The sequence below is a fragment of the Vanacampus margaritifer genome, chromosome 12 (genome assembly GCF_051991255.1).
Source record: "Vanacampus margaritifer isolate UIUO_Vmar chromosome 12, RoL_Vmar_1.0, whole genome shotgun sequence".
In the NCBI taxonomy this organism is placed as follows: Eukaryota; Metazoa; Chordata; class Actinopteri; order Syngnathiformes; family Syngnathidae; genus Vanacampus; species Vanacampus margaritifer.
The window spans coordinates 20,801,998-20,821,411 of NC_135443.1; the positions used below are offsets into that span (position 1 = coordinate 20,801,998).

The 19,414-nt window shown below is 40.5% G+C and overlaps 1 protein-coding gene and 1 long non-coding RNA gene across 2 annotated transcripts in view; one reads left to right on the forward strand and one right to left on the reverse strand.

The window, feature by feature from the left end:
* Positions 1 to 19,414, reverse strand: part of LOC144061546 (uncharacterized) — a 47,946-nt gene that overhangs the window by 4,594 nt on the left and 23,938 nt on the right. Inside the window, exon 3 of the long non-coding RNA XR_013296204.1 lies at positions 1,435 to 5,597. This is a non-coding gene — a long non-coding RNA (uncharacterized LOC144061546). The remainder of the gene's footprint in view (positions 1 to 1,434; positions 5,598 to 19,414) is intronic.
* On the forward strand, positions 764 to 4,884 carry mtx2 (metaxin 2). The gene is made up of 10 exons (XM_077582100.1): positions 764 to 962; positions 2,560 to 2,607; positions 2,695 to 2,741; positions 2,832 to 2,904; positions 2,987 to 3,063; positions 3,276 to 3,368; positions 3,441 to 3,479; positions 3,556 to 3,681; positions 3,768 to 3,844; positions 4,351 to 4,884. The coding sequence occupies exons 1-10, from the start codon at positions 923 to 925 to the stop codon at positions 4,508 to 4,510; spliced, it is 780 nt and encodes a 259-aa protein (XP_077438226.1). The 5' UTR covers positions 764 to 922; the 3' UTR covers positions 4,511 to 4,884.

The following is a 19,414-nucleotide window of genomic DNA, read 5'->3' on the forward strand; positions in this document are numbered from 1 at the left end:
ATTGGAGGCTTCCGTTGGAGACAAATGGGCAGGAAAAGTCACGAGAGATTTGTCCCAAAAAAACAAAAACTGCACACTGACTGACATTTGGGACAGATGGATCAAAAATGGGACACTTTTAAATAAACCGTGTGGAAACTATCACACGGATCCAATTACCTCAACAGAGTTCAACCAGCAGCAAGGCGACATCATATATATATATATATATATATATATATATATATATATATATATATATATATATATATATATATATATATTTATTTATTTATTTATTTATAAATGCATTATCAGTATTTACAAGTTAAACTTGAGCATATATAGTAAAACTACCTTCCTTTCTTTCCATCTTGAAACATTACGTGCTTTCAGTACATCTTGTGTTAGAACAAGGACGTCCCCTTGTGATACAAACGTGAACTGTATCTTAAAATAAAAACTGAAGTCAGCAGGTAACTTTTTTTTAACCCTTAATACTAACTAACCACTCCCATTCAGAATCTCTCAACCATTAATCTCCTTGGCCAGCCTAGTTCTAGATTGAAAGAACCACTTGCATGTCGAGCCTAAAAAGTAAACAGAGATGCAGCGTTAGCTATGTCTCCTTTCCTTGTTTTACCATAATCAGACCGTTCTTCTCGGTGATCGTGGATATTACTAAAGATGGTAGCAATCCCTTTCGAATTTTGATTGACGAAAAAGGATAGGGGAAAATAATGCATTTGACATTTCCAGGTTCTAAGCGGACCCAATATTCTCGCTAAATGTTCCTCGTCGGACTGAGTATTGTTGACGGACCAGTCGGTGACTGCAAACCTTTGCCCTCAAACTCCCATGAAGCATAGCTGACCTAAGCTTTGTTTTAAGTTCATACGTTATCATAATAAGAATATTTAAAAGGGAGCAATTCAGAGCAAACATGTCTCTTGCAGCGGACGCCTTCGTATCACAAATGGCTGGTAAAGTGTTGCATTTTTGGAATCACTGCATGGTGGCTTTTGCTAGTCAGCTTGCTCGATAACGCAATTTTCTACAGCGGTGGCAAAGCAAATTAAAAGTTAATAGTAAAATAAGTGTTTCGTTGTAATACTTGTAGTATCTGTCAGATTTTTAGCCTCAGTATGATTGAGGATGGACGCTCTCAGTGTCCTGCAATGCTAATGAAACATATACGGTCTACGCCATTAGCAAGGTTTGGACGTAAAGTACGCATTTTACGTGACCAAACGTAAAGGGTTTGACGATAATGCTGTTTAGTGAATCTAAAACCTGCGAAACCTGGTTTCCGGTGGATAATCAACTTACACTTGTCTTTTTGTTTATTTGGTACACTTGTTCTAAAGATTAAAGTTGGTAGTTCCAATAATTTCCAAAAGTTAAAAAAAATTAAACTATATCATGGAGTTATTACTTACATTTTGTTGTAGTTACCTGTTTTTACATTTCTTGGCAGTCCTAGTCCTTAAGATTATTAGTCCTGCTCCCTCTGTGACCTGGAAGCACATTTGAGCCACTCATTTTGTTGTGACACTTGTAACTTCCGACCCGAGTGAACTCTGACCTCTTCAAAATTAGCCTTTTTGTTTTAACAGTTAATAAATATACTCTAGTGTTGTGGTAATCGTCTTAAAACATTACCCTGGAAAAGTATTCCGGTTTGAATTATTTAATATTTTTTTAAAAGGTTGTCATCAATAATTCATTTCACTTAAAAGTGCTTTTCAAGACCCTTAAGGACGCTGTACAACAGTTAAAAACTAAATTTAAAACAAAAATTCTACAGATTAGACAGAATAATAATAAAAAAGCTAAAAATAAAGAAGCAGTGTAGTTTAGTGTGTAGGCAATCTTGAAGAGGTGGGTTTTTAGTTTGGATTTAAAAAATGGTCAAAAAGGGTGAATTGCGGAGATCAGGGGGCAGAGAGTTACAAAGCTGAGGAGCTGAGCGGTTGAAGGCCCTGCTCTCCATAGTACTGAGGCGGATAGGTGGAACAGCCATATGAATCGAAGAGGAGGATCGAACTGGAGTGGTAATGTGGAGGAGGTCAGACAGGTATGGAGAAGCGAAGTCGTGAATGGCTTTGAAGGTAATGAGAAGCAACTTAAATTGTATGCGGAATTTAACCGGTAACCAGTGGAGTTGCTGGAGAACAGGGGTGATGTGATGGAAGGAAGGGGTTCTTGTAATGAGACGTGCAGCTGAGTTCTGGACTAGTTGGAGTTAATGTAGGGATTTGTGATGTAGTTCAAATATGAGGGACTTACAATAGTCAAGACGGGTGGTGACAAGACTGTGAACAAGAATAGAAGCAGGTGGTGTGGGGGGGATTGATGCTGCGGAGGTGAAAGTAAGCTGACCGAGTTATGTTATTGATATGTTTATGGAATGATAAAGTGCTGTCGAGGATGAATGGCAACTGACCACTTCATTATTAGGTACATCAGCAAATAAGATTCGACAAGCACTAGATGTTGTCATCATTTATGTTTTATCAATGCAGTATTTGGTTATGTAGTCAGTAAAATATTAATTTCTTGAATTTATGACTTGTACAGCTGCTGAGCCTTGGCCTGAGAGTGCAACCTTGTACCAGCCGCTGAAGGGTGAGTGTTTTTTCTCTCTCCATATCATATGGAGGGATTAATACATGAACAAAATGATAACAATTATATCAATTTTGACTTGTGCAGAGGATCAGATTCTGCTGTCTGACTGCGCCTCATCCCTCGCCGTGCAGGTAATATCATCTTTGTGGAGCTGTGTGTATTGGATCTCACTTATGTGTCTAGTGAAGTGTCCGCTTGATCCTGTTTTGTCTGCTCTGCAGGCCTACCTGCGGATGTGTGGGCTGCCAGTGCAGGTGGTCTGCAAGGTTAATGCAGAGTACATGTCACCCTCTGGTAAGTTTACATACAAATGCATTAAATATTCTTGTCAATGGAAAATATAGTCAAAAGTGCTTTTATCTGGTTCCCTCTTTAGGCAAGATTCCCTTCATCCACGTGGGAAACCAGGTGGTGTCGGAACTGGGCCCAATAGTGCAGTTCACCAAAGCCAAGGTGGATGAGAATTACTTACTGTACAAATAATAAGCTTCAAGTCATATTTTGACTAAAAATGTCAAGTTTAGAAATGTTAACCACTATAATCAACGTTATTAAGAAAACCTAAAAGCAATACAGTGTAGCACTCAGTCTTAGCAAGCTATGCGTGTGTCTTATTTTATTTTCATATTTACTATATTTGAGGACCTTTTATGTTGTCATTTCAGGGTCACTCTCTGAGCGATAGCTTGGATGACATTCAGAGAGCTGAAATGAAAGCATACATGGAGCTGGTCAACAACATGCTACTGACGGCTGAGGTACTTTATGCACACATTGGTAGCGCCCCCCTCAGCCCTTTCTGTGAATTATTTACATATTGTCTCCAACAGCTGTACATCCAGTGGTGTGACGACGGCACGGCTGCTGAGGTGAGTCCTTTCTCTGCTCATTGAGCTTCTCCAAAGTTGCGTCTACTCCTCCCTGACACATGTCTATGTGGGTTAGATCACTCGTCCCAGGTACAGCAGCCCCTACTCGTGGCCCCTCAGCACTGTCCTGGCCTACCAGAAACAGTGGGAGGTGCGCCGGAAGATGGACGCCATCGGCTGGGGAGGGAAAAACCTGGAGCAAGTTAGCGATCGCCTTATCTGACATTATTACTGTGGCAGTACACGTAAAACTTTTAGCAGAGCGGCCACTCTGTTGTTGCGTTTCAGGTGTACGAGGACGTGAGTCAGTGCTGTCAGGCTTTGTCGCAGCGCCTCGGAACACAACCATTCTTCTTCAATAAACAGTAAGTACTGTAGCCTGTGAAATGCCATTTTGAGTAGAGTGAATTCCTGTCTGTTGTCAAGTCGCAGTTCATTATTCACAAATTCACCTGTTGTTTTTTTTTCCCTGCTGTGGAACCTAACCTCACCTATTGTTTGTTTAAATAAAACATACCATGTGAATAGAAAATACTCTGTAGCATGACAACATTTGTCCATTTTACAAGAAATAAATATGCAAAAATAGGAAATTGTGTCATTAGCACCACCCCATGGCAGAAGGATGTAATTACTCTGATTCCCCTTTGGCCTGAATTTCTAATATTTGAATGTATATTATCCCAAAACACTTTAATACAATTTTAAGTAATCTGACATCATTACCCTTAAAATTGTATGGTTTAGCCATGACTTAATTAAAATAAAATACAAATCCACCAGACATGTTTGTAAATGAGAGTGACTCTCCATCACTTCCAGTAAGTGATACACATTCTGTAGTTCAAGAACAAATAGTGTATTTTTTTAGGCCGACCGAGCTGGACGCTTTGGTGTTCGGTCACATCTTCACCATCCTGACCACCCGGCTGACAAGCACTGAGCTGGCCGAGCGCGTGCGAAGCTACGGAAACCTACTGTCCTTCTGCAGGCGCATCGAGCAGACCTACTTTGAGGACAGGACCTCTTGAAAGGGGGCCTTCCGTCCCAGACCACCACCACACCAAACCACCAGACATCTGTTTGTAAATAACACGAGAAGCTGGTAAACTGACCATTCACACCCCTTTATAGCTGCTTATGATTCTTTTTGGACATCCAGAAAAAAAACAACTGCTGGTCCCTAAAGAATTACTAAAGACTTATTTATTATTAAGATTATGATGATGATGATGATGATGATGATTATTATTATTAGCACGAGTATTTTTCCAATATTCCAAAGTGTCTCTTCTTTACTCTGGACAGCAAAAACATTAAATGAAATATAATTATGCAGAGTATTATTATGTTTTCTTTGTGTGAATGTAAGGTGCCTGTATGAAATAAAATTTATCACATTAAAGGAGAACAATGCTTATTTATTTCCCCCAATTAGCAATATTTGTCTAAAGAGAATCCTTGGTTTGAAAAAATCTACAGAGCATTTTACAGCTCTACCCTATTTTTTTATTTATTAGTTTAATTTGATTAACTCCCTATTTTTTAATTTATTTAACTAAATAAAATAAAAAGTTCTTATGTTGGCCTGTTTTGAAGGGGTGATCCAGTCTCATACAAGTCGGCAACTCAACCCTGCCCCATATACTGCTGGACCAATGGCGAGTATTGATGTTGTCACCATAACCTGTTGAAAAAGCTAGGGTCTTGCTACTAGACAAATAGCTTCTATTTAGGGAAGTTCAGGACAATATAATTCAGGACAATATAATTCAAAATAATTCTACAAAATGAATAAGCGACAAGACTTTTGTCAGGGACTGTGTATGTTCTATTGTGAACAAACTATTGAAATTTGGCACTTCCACATAATTGCATTCAGTTTTTATTCACAATTTGTATAGTGTTCCCTTGTTTTTTGGAATTGGGTTTGTATTTAGACGCACCTTTTTTTGGAAGCGTCCCTCCTGTGTGCCGTTAAATTGACACTATCAGAGATGTGTTACCTCTATATGCCTTTGTCTGGCCTTCTGCCTGTGTTTCTGTCTTGCTAGGTTCCTCTCAGGTCAGCTCGTGACCCTTTAACTTCCCGATGCCGAAGCAGCCTGAGCGATGGCTCTGCCAGGTTCAGAGGTCATCGGTTAGGTAGCAGATGCACAGAGCAGGAAGAAAAATAAACACAGCGGCAGAAAAGAAATGAACTTGTCATTGATGACTTTGGATTGTGGAAGCTTCCGCTCCGTTGAAATGTTGACCTATTGTTGCTTTAGAGGGGAAACGCATGCTAAATATACTTGTGGCCTTATGTGTGACCAAGAACTCTGCTAATTCCAGCGTGTCTTTGTGGATAGAGGAGAACCTTCTAGAAGGACAACCACCTCTGCAATCAGGCCTGTATTATGGCAGAGGGGCAACACAGAAACCATTTCTTCGTAAAAGGCTTATTTATTTTTAATAAATTATTTAAAAAGACAAAAAACGTTTCTCACGTTGTCATTTTGGGGTGTTGTGAGCATTTCATTCATTCATTTATCCATCCAATTTGGTATGAAACTGTAACAACGAAACGCTGTGTATAGTTTCCGGATGCACTGTATGCAGTGCATGTATGTGACTTAGTTGTAATGGCAGTCTTTTTCCACATGAGAGCAGCACAAGTACAGAACATGTTATCGTTGCAGCAGTAAAGTATTTAACAAGCCGTCAATTAATTAGAGACCGGTGAAAAAAGTAACTTTTGCAGTAGGCATTCGAACCAGTAACTTTGTATGGTACTTAAGTAAACATATTTTTAGATGTAATAAATGAATAAATATGGTTTAAAAACAAAAATAATGATTAAACTCTATCACTCAAGTAAAGGTAAAAGGTATAGATTCTGATATGTAGTTAAAACCACAGAACATGAAGAATTCTGTAGTTGTATCAGTATTTGTAGGCTATTTTATTATTCCAACCACCAATTTAAGAACAATTAAGCGCAGTTAATTATTTTTTTTGATTCAATCTGCTTTTTCACACACGGGCTTTTTCACACACTGGCTTTTACCTGTTCACAACATAAAAGTGAAAATTGCCATCCCTTCAGATTTATATTAATAGCTTGGTTATCATTGTAACACGACACGTGAGCAGCTGCTGATTATCACTTTCCTGGTGCGTGCAGCTTCATGATGCAACACAAGGCAAACACACACACACACACACACACACACACACACACGCACACACACACACACACACACACACATGTACACCGAGGAATTATATGTAAGTCGTGGAGGTGTAATACTAAAGCAACACAGAGTGTCTATTTTCACATTCCTGCCGCGCTTGATCCGAGTTGACGTGTAACACATGTAGACAAGTCTTCGCCTTCCTGGGTTCAGTCTTCAGGGATAGGCAAATGAATTCAAGAAGCCAGTGCAACTCAGCGTAAATCCAAATACTTGGAAAAAAGTATGTGAGAATGAAGGCCGTGACATTAAGTTAGTGGACGAAAGATCTCCACGAGGACTCGAATGAGGAAAATGACTTCACATAAGATGAGATGGCTGCAGGCATGACGAGTCTTCATTAACACACCAGACCCGATATTGACTCAAATGGAGAATATGCAGCTAGTTAAAAAACAACTACACCAAAGAATTTGACATGATGATTATTGAGTTACATTTTCAATTGTAATTTCTAAAGCAGACCGTTTATGCATCAATATTTTGGTTGCTGTAGAAACTGAAACTCAAAACATGATAAACCGAACACTTACCAACAAACGTTTTAATAAAAGAAAAAACAGCCCGTTCAGGAAGAAAACAATTCAGGTCTGAATATACTGTGCCGATTGTCCAGACATTAAAAAATATGAGCCAACCAAGATGGCAAGTAAGTAGGCGTGTCCTTGTAGTATCGAGCTAATACCACAAAAATCTCTTTGGTATGCTGCCTAAATAGGTTGCTGTAGCAACTGAAACAGCATACAAAATATAAATTTATGATAATGGCAGCATGGCCAGCAACATTCCCACGCAGGTTGTCTGGAATCCGCGCATGTGTTTTTTCATTCAAGCCAACCCCGAGTTTTTCATTGTTTCAGTCTAGTCACCCTTGTCTTCATTTAGTTGTCTTAGTTCCCGTCCAGTCCTCAACGTCACCATTAAGTTTCCCTTTGTCTCCCCTTGTCGTCTTGTCATCCTTGTCACTGTCCTGTAGCTCACGTCACCTTGTAGTTCTCCACGTTCCTGCAAAGTTTTCCACGTTCCTGCAAGGTTCTCCACGTTCCTGCATGGTTCTCCACGTTCCTGCACGGTTCTCCATGTTCCTCCAAGGTTCTCCACGTTCTGCCAGCTACAGTCAAGCCAGCCCCCTCTTGCTCAGTCCAGTCATGGCAGCCAGCCTCCACTGGACCAGTCCAGTAACGTCATGGCCAGTCTCCACTCGCCCAGTCCAGTCACGCCAGGCCAGTCTTCGTCCTCTTGCCCAGTCCAGTTACGCCATGGCCAGTCTTCGTCCTCTCGCCCAGTCCAGTCACGCCATGGCCAGTCTTCGTCCTCTCAACAGTCCCTACAAGTTTTAATAAAGGTTCTCACTTTGTTCACAATTCTTGTCTCCTCCAGTCTATGTCTCCTTGCATTTGAGTCCACCTTCTCCTACGTGCTTTTGTTTGTCTGCATCCAGCACAAAATGATTGTCAACATCGGTGTGTATTTGCATCAACGTGTGTGTTAATGTGCATGGAATTTTTTTTTTTCAGTCTGGAGGGGAGATGTACTGTAGATTTGAGTGGAATAAAGAGATTAGCTGGGTGTGGATAATTCTTCACCCCCTCTCTTTCTCAAACACACACACACGTTTATACCCATCTAGTCAATCACATACTTCTTCACAGTTAAAGGTGATAAAACTAAAAATTTTGTAACGCAGCAAACGTCACGTTGAAGGCGCCTCAATGGGAAAACTGTGCGTCAGTCTTAAATTTTTCAAGGTTATTCTGCCAATTTGTTCAGTGCAACTTGTTTTGTATCCATCTGCTGGCTTTGTGTGTGTGTGTAATTGTGCGCGTATGTGTGGGTGCTAGGTGACATCCATTCAAAAAGCCTCCAAGAAGGACCTCGAGTAGCTCCAAAATGCTCTCCAGCACAGGAGAATGACACACTTAGCGCTGGCTAATAGCAACATAGCATTGCTTTTGAATACGGCACTGCAACACACGGGCAGAAAGACTATTGAGTAGTATCTTTTTCTACTAGTACTACGTGGCGATCCAGCAAATCATCCATTTTGGGTATGTTACAATAGCAGTGTAGGTACTTATCCCATCACTGTTTTTGAACGTGAGGCTTAGCTTTCTATTCACTAAAATTGAATTGACTCCTTTGCTGGGTTGCTGTAATGCTGTGAAAATCTAAATCTGAAAAAGCACAGATAATATTAATGAAATACGAACCAATCATCCAATCGGTTATTTTGAATGTGAGGCTTAGTTTGCTATTCTCTAAATTTGAAATTTAACTACTTTGCTGCCTAGATGGGTTGCTGTTGTCACACCGCGGTGAAGTTGTCTTGTCATTTCCTGTTTTATTTTGAAAATTCTGACTCCTTTCGTTTCAGGCCACTTGCCTTTCCTCATGTGGTGTCAGTGTCAACTCTGATTCCTGTGTCCACCTGTTTCCCATTACCCTCATGTGTTAAATGGTCTGCGTCTCCCCTGTCTTGTGCCATAGTGTTTTCGTCAGAGCCAGTCACAGTCCGCAGCCTTGTTGTCCTGTCTCTTGTGTGAATTTGGGCTTGTAATTTTGTATAGCCACAGTATAGTTTTAGTCAAGTAGTGACATTGTTTTGTTTGTAGTTTAGTCATCCTCCCTTTTGGAGCGCCTTTAGTTTAACAGTTAATAGCCTTTGTTTTTTCTAAACGAGGAGTTTTTTTGTTTAATAAATATCTGCCTTGGCCTCAAACCCCTATCTCTGCGTCTGAGTCCTACATCTGCCATGTCAGCTGTATAAAATCCAAACAAACACCAAAAACAATATAAATAAAAGGAGAATTACTTGTTCCATTGCTTTCATAAAACCCAAGTCTTTATCTACTTTGCTGCCTAAACGGTTTGCAACTGCTCAAGCAGATTGCTATATAGTTCGTCTAAATAAAAGATAAAATACATAAACTATTATACATACTGTAAACAAGATTTTGTCATTAATGGTCTTGAACAAAATACTTTCTGGTCCTTAAATCCAAGCCAAACCTTTAACTACTTTCCTTCATAAAAGGGTTGCTTGCAGAATGAAAATATCAAAGAAACATGAATAACAGAATTAAGAAATATCCACTTGACCCATCACTGGCTATGAACCTGACACTTTTTGGTCCTTAATTGCAAACCCTTGAATGACTTAAGTGCCTAAACTGGTTGCTGTAAAAATAAAAATATAAACAATATAAATAAAAGTAGACCTTACTTGACCAATCTCTGGCTCGCTTTGAACCTGAGATTTTCAGGTCATTAAATCCAAACAGTGTTTTCTTTACTGCCTAACTGGGTTGCTGTAAAAATAGAAACAGAAATAATATGAATAAAAATATAACCACTTGACCCATCAATGGTCTTGAACCAGAGACATTCAGGTCCTTACAACCCAGTCAAACTCTTATATACTTATGCTGCCTCAACGGGTTGTTGGAAAAATAAAGACATACACAACAAATATAAAGAGAACCACTTGACCCATCGCTGTACTTGAACCTGAGACTCTCTGCTCCTTAAAACCAAGCACTTAACTACATTCCCTCTTAAGCAGGTTGTAAAAATCTAAATATAAAAGCAGCATAAATAATCAAAATAAAAAGAGGCACACTCGAATCCGGCGCAATGCATAGTAATTAATCTCTTAATGGTTTCCTAATGTAACTGTAGCTTCCTGATGACAGGCTTCATGTTAGCGTGGCCTCTGCGACCAGCCGGCGGTCTTGCGCGTGTAAAGAGAGCTAAAGCAGCAAATTGGATTAAGGCACATTAGAGGTTTTTCACTCTGACTTCACTGTGAAAACATGGCCGAGCTGACATGATCTCAGTATCGTCGTTCTGTACAAGAAACTTTATTGATCTTGAAGGACATACAAGACCAGAACGCCCAGATAGCACACGTGACCGCATCTATTGATCTTTATCGAGCCAGAAAGGGGATCTGGTAACTTCAAGGTGGTCCCCACATGTGCAGACTTCACTTATTCATTTCAATAAAATCAATACAAATCTTTTGCAATGGTTAGAGGCATAAATTTGTTGCAGATTTTTGTTATTGGTGGTCAGGTTTGGTCCTAATCGACGTGAATAGCACTCATGAAAACATTGATCTCAATTCTAGAGTGCCAGTGATTTTAAAGCATTTTGACTGTTTTTTCGAGACCAACTGAATATTTTGTGACAAAAGAAAAACAAAAAACATACCCTTCCAACCTGGTAAGTTAATTGACATTAATCTAGTCAAGTCAAAATGTCAATGCTCTTTTAGTTAGCATGAGCCTGTTTAGCCATCTATCTTACATGACAGCCAGGCTAATTTATGCTAGTTAGCTTTGCTTATTAGCCAACAGGTTAAATTTAACAATTTTCCAGGAAGTCCGTCACTCTAACTCCCCCCTCGTGAACACACTCAACGAACATCAGTTCAGTGGGGGAATTATGTCAACGAGCACCAAAACATGTTGCTTTGATATCTTAAAAAACAAAACCAACGTGAGCTTAGCCCATTTTTGTTGTGCCAAGTTGTCAAAAAGGGTATAGTATGTATATACAGTTAATCGACAGTTAAAAATATATTTTTTTATTTTTGCTGACCGTCAACCACAAATCTAGCATGGCTAGTGCTACAGTTGCATTTGTGATTTGGTTGAGCAGACAATTAGCTTAATGTTTTATTTGTCTTTTTTTGGCCTAATTACAACAGCAGACCCAGATAGCAAAATGTGGTTGAATCAATGTTGAAACATCCATCCATCATCTACCGCTTATCCATGGTCGGGTCGCGGGTACAGCAGCTTTAGCAGGAAAGCCCAGACTTCCCTCTCCCCAGACACTTCAGCCAGCTCCTCCGACGGGATCCCAAGGCGTTCCCAGGCTAGCCAAGAGACATAGTCACTTCAGTGTCCTGGGTTGTCCCCGGGGCCTCTCGCCGGTGAGACATGCCCGGAACACCTCTCCAGGGAGGCGCCCAGCATGCATCCGAACCAGATGCCCGAGCCACCTCAACTGGTTCCTCTTAACGCGGAGGAGTAGCGGCTTGACACTGAGTCCTCCTGGATGACTGAGCTTCTCACCCTATCTCTAAGGGAGAGCCCGGATACCCTGCGAAGGAAACTCATTTCGTCCGCTTGTATCCGGGATCTTGTTCTTTCGGTCACGACCCACAGCCCGTGACCATAGGTGAGGGTAGGAACGTAGACCGACCGGTAAATCAAGAGATTTGCCGTTCAGCTCAGCTCCTTCTTTACCACAACGGACCGATACAGAGTCCGCATCACTGCAGACGCTGCACCGATCCGCCTGTCGATCTCCCTCTCCAACCTACCCTCACTTGCGAACAAGACCCCAAGATACTTAAACTCCTCAACTAGGGGCAGGATCTCATCCCCGACCTGGAGAGGGCACTCCACCCTTTTCTGACTGAGGACCATGGTCTCGGATTTGGAGGTGCTGATTTTCATCTAAACTGCTTCACACTCTGCCGCAAACCGCTCCAGTGAGAGTTGGAGATCACGGCTTGAAGAAGCCAACAGCACCACACCATCTGCAAAAAGCAGAGATGCAATGTTGAGGCCACCAAGCCGGACCCCCTCAACGCCTCGGCTGCGCCTAGAAATTCTGTCCATAAAAGTTATGAACAGGATCGGTGACAAAGGGAAACCTTGGTGGAGTCCAACCCTCACTGGAAACAAATTCGACTTACTGAGGCAATGCAGACCAAACTCTGAGCGAACTCCCATGCACCCTTGAGGACCCTGTCGAGGGTGTGGAGCTGGTCCACTGTTCCATGGCCGGGACGAAAACCACACTGCTCCTCCTGAATCCGAGATTCGACTTCCCGACGGACCCTCCTCTCCAACACCCCTGAATAGACCTTACCAGGGAGGCTGAGGAATGTGATCCCTCTATAGTTGGAACACACCCTCAGGTCCCCCTTCTTAAAAAGGGGGACCACCACATCGGTCTGCCAATCCAGAGGCACTGTCCCCGATGTCCACGCGATGTTGTAGAGGCGTGTCAACCACGAAAGCCCCACAACATCCAGAGCCCTTAGGAACTCCGGGCGGATATCATCCACCCCCGGGGCCCTGCCACCGAGGAGCTTGTGCTATGTTGAAACATAGTTCAGCTTAAGTATTGAATCTACGTTGAGACCTAAAATTTAAATTATACAGAAGCCGCAAGGTTGATAAAATGTTAAGTCAACGTTTGCTTTTCAACCACAAATCACACAATATCAATATTGGTTCAACCACCATCTAAATCCGAATCGACATGCATATTTTGGTTGATTTTATATTGAATTATAAAGTTTAAATTATATAGAAAGCACAAGGTTGATAAAATATTGAGTCAACGTTTGCTTTTCAACCATAAATCACTCAATATCAATGTTGAACCATCATCTAATTTAGAATCTACATCCATCCATCCATTTTCTTAAACGCTTGTCCTCACAAGAGTCACGGGGGGCGCTGAAGCCTATCCCAGCTGGCTTCGGGCAGTAGGCAGGGTAGACCCTGAACTGGTTGTCAGCCAATCGCAGGGCACACAGAGACGAACAACCATCCACACTCACAAACACACCTATGGACAATTTGGAGTGATCAATTAACCTGCCATGCATGTCTTTGGAAATGTGGGAGGAAACCGCAGTACCCAGAGAAAATCCACGCAAGTACGGGGAGAACATGCAAACTCCACCCAGGAAGGCCGAAGCCTGGACTCAATCTCAAGTCTTCTGCACTGGGAGGCAGACGTGCTAACCAGTCAGCGTCAGTCACTTCCTTCACCTTATTAGTGAGCAAATACTTATTTGGAATAGACCAGACCAAGGCTAATTTATGCTTAATGTTGACTACGGATACAGTTACGTACATTATATGAGCCTTTCAAATGACAATGTGAAAGTGGAGGACTTTGTCTAGGAGTGTCGCATAGAAATGATCTATATATTCACATGTTCGTCTTGTCTCAAGCTGTATATAAAGGATGGTCTTTAAGGTGGATATTTTTTTAGTTAGAGCCCTGGAAATGGTTAAGAAGTTAAGTTTCATGCAACAGGATGAACACCAGCATGTTCGGGGCAAAAAATTAGTTCAGAAAAAGTGTCTTAAAAAAAACCTATATAAATATAAAATACATCTCTCTCTCATTCTCTCTCTCTCTTTGGTTGAGCAGACAATCAGTTTGATGTTTTATTTGTCTTTTTTGGCCTAATTACAACAGCAGACCGACTGGTTAGCACGTCCGCCTCCCAGTGCAGAGGACGTGAGATCGAGTCCGGACTTTGGCCTTCCTGGGTGGAGTTTGCATGTTCCCCCCGTGCTTGCGTGGGCTTCCTCCGGGTACTCTGGTTTCCTCCCACATTCCAAAGACATGCATAGCAGGTTAATTGAACACTCCAAGTTGTCCATAGGTGTGATTGTGAGTGTGGATGGTTGTTCATCTCTGTGTGCCCTGCGATTGGCTGACAACCAGTTCAGGGTGTACCCCGCCTACTGCCCAAAAACCAGCTGGGTTAGGCTCCAGCGCCCCCCGCGACCCTTGTGAGGAAAAGCGGTTAAGAAATTGGATGGATGGATGGACAGCAGCAGACCCAGATAGCAAAATGTGGTTGAATCAATGTTGAAACATCCATCCATCATCTACTGCTTATCCAGGGTCGAGAGAGAGAGAGAGAGAGAGAGAAATAGAGAGAGAGAGAGAGAGAGAGAGAGAGAGAGAGAGAGAGAGAGCGATTGAAAACAATATAATAAACAATATTTTGTCAGGAAAATAATTTTTTTGTTGTTGACTTTTTCGCTATGTTACATCGCAAATGGGCAAGTTTTCATTAGGATTGGTTTTGTGAATTTGCATATGCTGAACCATGACATGTGGCGGTCTAATGTACTGCTATTTTTACCAGACTTTCTTAGCACAAGTATTTATACTTTTACATAAGTACAGAGTGTGAGTACTTCTCCCACTTGTTTCAACGGTAGAAGAAAGAAACTCAGAAATCCAGCTGGGTTGAGAAAGTCCAGCTTGTTTTCACACTGGCCTCTTGTGTTTTGAGAGCGGAGGGAAGGTTTCAATCAGCGCAGGCCACAAAACCGGTCGTGATGTGAAAATGTGAAAAAGCGCACGTTGAACACATTAGCCATCCTTGTTTAGCTGTAATCTGAGGTGAGTTTCATTTCCTGAATCTGTCACTCTCTCACATATGACCTCACTCTCCACGTGTATGTGTATGTGTGGCCTCAAAGACCGCAATCACACACATTAATAACATGGGCCGTGAAATTTAATGATCATGCGAAACATAATGAATGTATGTGTTTTGTGTGCGTGTAGACTAAACTCAGTGTGGCTTTACTGATTAGAGAAGGGGTGGGCAAACTTAGTGCGCAAAAGCCACTTGGATTTTTAAAATGGATGAGTGAATTTACTTATTCACTTATTGAATTCATCAGGTATTACAAAACTCAACTTAAATGACTCTTTTAGCCCTTAAAAATACAAGTTGCGCTTTTTACAGCATACTTGTGTACGTTTTTTATGCCGCCTCACTTGAACAAAGCTGAATGGAACGTGGCCAGAAGACTAACAAGCAACCTTTTCTTTGATGTTTTCGGTCTTGTATTTGAATTTTTCATTTGTTTCGCACGTCAACATCACAAGGAACGTCCAACTTGGACTTTCCACACACACACACACACACACACACACACACACACACACACACACACACACACGCACACACACACACACACACACACACACACACACGCACACACACACACACACACACACACACACACACAAACACACACACACACACAAACACGTTACAATTCAACATTAATTAGATGGACACACAAGGAAGAGGATGCTTCCATCCATTGTGTGTCTGTGGAATGTGTTTTTTTTCTTGGAACACAGCTGGAAAAACAATGAGTGTGTGTATGCATGTACTGTGTGCGTGTAATGTGTTTCTCATGTTTACATTTAAACAGCAGAGAAACACAATGTGTTCCATGACTTCGCTTGTCTTCCAAGTTGTTCAAATGTTTCTTTTTGGAAAGCATGAACATTAATAGTCAAATGATTATACAAAGTATATATTTGAAAATTTTACAAATTGATAACTATGTAGTGTGTTTTATGTTGCACCTATCACGGGACCCATAATCCTGATTTTTTTTTTTACCTTTATTATGCTCATTATAACCCCTAAGGTAATAGATCTGAACAGATTTAGGTTAATTAACTATAAATGAACAAATTATTATATTTTTCATTAATCATTATATTTTAGTAATTTGAATTTGAATTAAAAACATAAATTAAAATGATTTAAAATAAATAATAATGCAATAAAATCATTTAACGAATACATTTAAACACATTTTTTTTTAACATTTCAACTTCCACACAAATGTAAAAAAAAGAATCTAGTTAACCATTGTAAAATAAAAAAAAATGTTGTCACATCTGCTTTTCTTCTCCTTCACTTGTATTGGCACATTAAAAAAAAAGCCAAAGGGGGGGAAAAAAGCGATCCTGAAAATGGATACATTTTATTTCACCTCTTGTAGGTGGAGTTTACCTCAATATTTTTGCCTACTGAGGGTATGTTCATTCAAGTCAACTTTTAGAAACTTTTTTCACACACGCGCGCAGCACGAGCGTACACACATGAACGTGGGCAGCTAAATTATGTTAACCACGGAGATCCTCTTAATGATGCTAATGTCATTATTGCAATGAAAGATTAATGAGAGTTATTTACAGGCTATTAATCCATATTGAGTGGGACTGAAGAGTCTCGTGTTACATTTTTTTCTTAAATGCTTAAACACATTTCACAAATGTTACCTCTATTTTCCCCAATGTCTAAACAACAAAATTAAAACTTTCACACCAAAAGAGCAGCTCAAACGTTTCAAAAATGTAAACGCTGTACATATTACACACAACAGCTAAACAACTGAAAACAAAATGTTCAATTTGTGAAAAGTTTCTTTGTTTCATAACTGCCAATGCATATTTTTAGAAACTTTAACGAATTATCTTAGAATGGATCTCTGTCAATTATTGGGCGTTTAAATTTGTGATTTCAATCTATAAAAAAAAATATTTTGCTGTGTGTTACAGGACCCCTTATAGCTCTTGCTAGGAAAGCTGTATATGAATCTCGCCCTTCCTACTCGTACAATCATTGAACATTGAAAAGCATGAAGTCCTGGGACAAACACAACAGAATTTATGGGGGGTCATTTCCAGACAGTGGGTTGCCTGAAACAGCACCCCCTAGCTAACTTTGGCTAGGAAAGCACTATGTACATTCATTTCTGGACTATAAGCCGTTTTTTTCACTTGCATTCGACCCTGCGGTTAATACAAAGGTGGGGCTTATACATTAGATTACAATGGGGCACACTATAAAGGAATCGCAAGAGCGTCAGGCAGAGCAAAACAAACCAAGTGAGCCCAAATACAGTAGGAGAGATAGAACGAGAGCGAGACAATTTGCGCCCCCATTATGGAAAAGAAAGTAGCGGGAACCCGGTGCGGTAACATTAAAACACCTGCGGCTTATATGTGTAACAAACTCGAGTATTCTCCAAATTTAGCTAGCGCGGCTTATACGCAGGTGCGCTTTATAGTCCAGAAATTACTGTACATGAAACTCGCCCTGCCTCGTCAACCATGTATTTCCTTAATGTGGGAAACTGCACCTGGTTTCTAAAAATAAAAAATACATTTAACTCTTTGACTGCCAACCGTTTTCAGAAAACGGATGCTGTGGGTGCCAGCTGATTTAAGCATTTTGACTGGTCTTTCAAGGTCCACAGAAAATTTTGTGTTTGGACTATGGAAACACACATACTACCAAATGAAAGATTGGACTCTCATCTTTCATCAGAAAAAAAAGTTTGTTTCTACCTTATTCCGTTTTTCAGTAATCAACAATAGAAAATGGTTAGTTTCACCCAAATGCTCTGTTTTGGACCAAAATACGGAGAAATCAAGCTTTTTGTGAAACGATATTATTTCATGCACTCTAGTGAATTTGACACCTTTTTTTTTCCATGAATGATGCCACAAACACCTAAACAGTGCTTTACTTCTGTAAAACACTACCACCAACAATGAAAAAGTGTTTTTTGATAGCAAAATGCGTTTATTTACATTCAACAGTGTAACAATTTGACAAAACAATTTGGCAAACTATTTACAAATGTTTACAATTGTGTGGATGTTTCAACTACAGTTTTTCTTTTTGTGTAACACTCTCCTGCGTGCAAGGGGACACAGCAGGATTTGCACAACAGATTAGTTTCACTGCGATTGCCCCTTCACGTGCAGACCCTACACTTTCTTGCCAGACTTTTTTTCCGGGGAGTAACAGGTATATACTGCAGTGTGTGTTTGGCCATGTTGCGATCAAGTCTACTCTCAGGATCATGATACGGTGACCTGGTGTTACGTCTGGCTTCCTCATGTCCTTCAGTTCCTATACCGGGTGGTAAGAGATGTTCTGATCCATCTTATCCACTCCATTCATGGTGGCATCGTAGTCCAGAACCAGTGTCTCGTCCGATGAATATGCATTGGAATCGGGGTACTCTTCATTGTCCGATTGAACGTCCGCCTGTGCAGAAGTGCACGGTTGTGCCCCGCGTTTTCCGGCGTTAGCATCGCTAGCCGGTGAGGCTTTACGACGCGATCATAGCCGCCGCGTCAACGCTACCAACTTCGGCGTCAATGCTTCCAACTTCGGCGTCAACCTCGGAGTCACTATCCTCATCATCGTCGTCATCAATGTGCTCTTTAGCATTGGTCGATGCTTTTCGTTTTTGAAAAAAATGCTCAAGCGTGAGCTGCTTGCAACCGGTCGCCATTTTCACTTCCTCAGCCATTCTCCCCTCAACACTCAAGCTCCGCTTCACGTCTTATACTGACGCCTACACGATCTTGTCCAAAGAGAGTCATCGCTCCCATCTAGTGCCCAAAAATAGCCATTATACTAACTCGATCTGCTTGATACTTTCAGCACAGCTGGCCAAGGCTTTCTTCCACCCGTTTCCCCAAAAAAATCAAAAAAACATAGTTAACGTCTTTTAACGGTTTTGGCAGCCCTCATTTGGATCTTACTAAACGTTATTAAACGTTTTTGGCAGTCAAAGAGTTAATAAATAAAAATGAAAACAATGTGGACAACAACAACAGAATGGGGGTCGGAAAGGGTTTTTGTGTAGTTAAAAAAATAAAATAAAATAAAAAGCTTTTTTTTTTAATGCTACAAAATTTTGTTTTTGTAGTGTGGTTAAAAACTTTTAAAGAATAAAAATGTATTATTTTTTAAGTCCACTAAAACACATTTTTTTGTGTGTGGGTGTGGTTACACTAAAAGGAATATAAAGATTTAGAGAAGTACTACTAAAAGCCTTTAATTATGAACAGGATTTGATTTATTTATGTATTTATTCATTTATTTTTTCTTTCTCTGTAGCACTTTGAGACCATATTGATGAAAAGTTCATTATAAATTGAATTTATTATTATTATTATTAATTATTATTATTATTATTAAGCTTGGACCTAAGGCTGTGGTGGTTGACGGGTGTGGGTTTTAATAGGTTTTAGGTGAATTAATGAGCACGCACTCACACGCACGCACATATGCACACACACACTTGC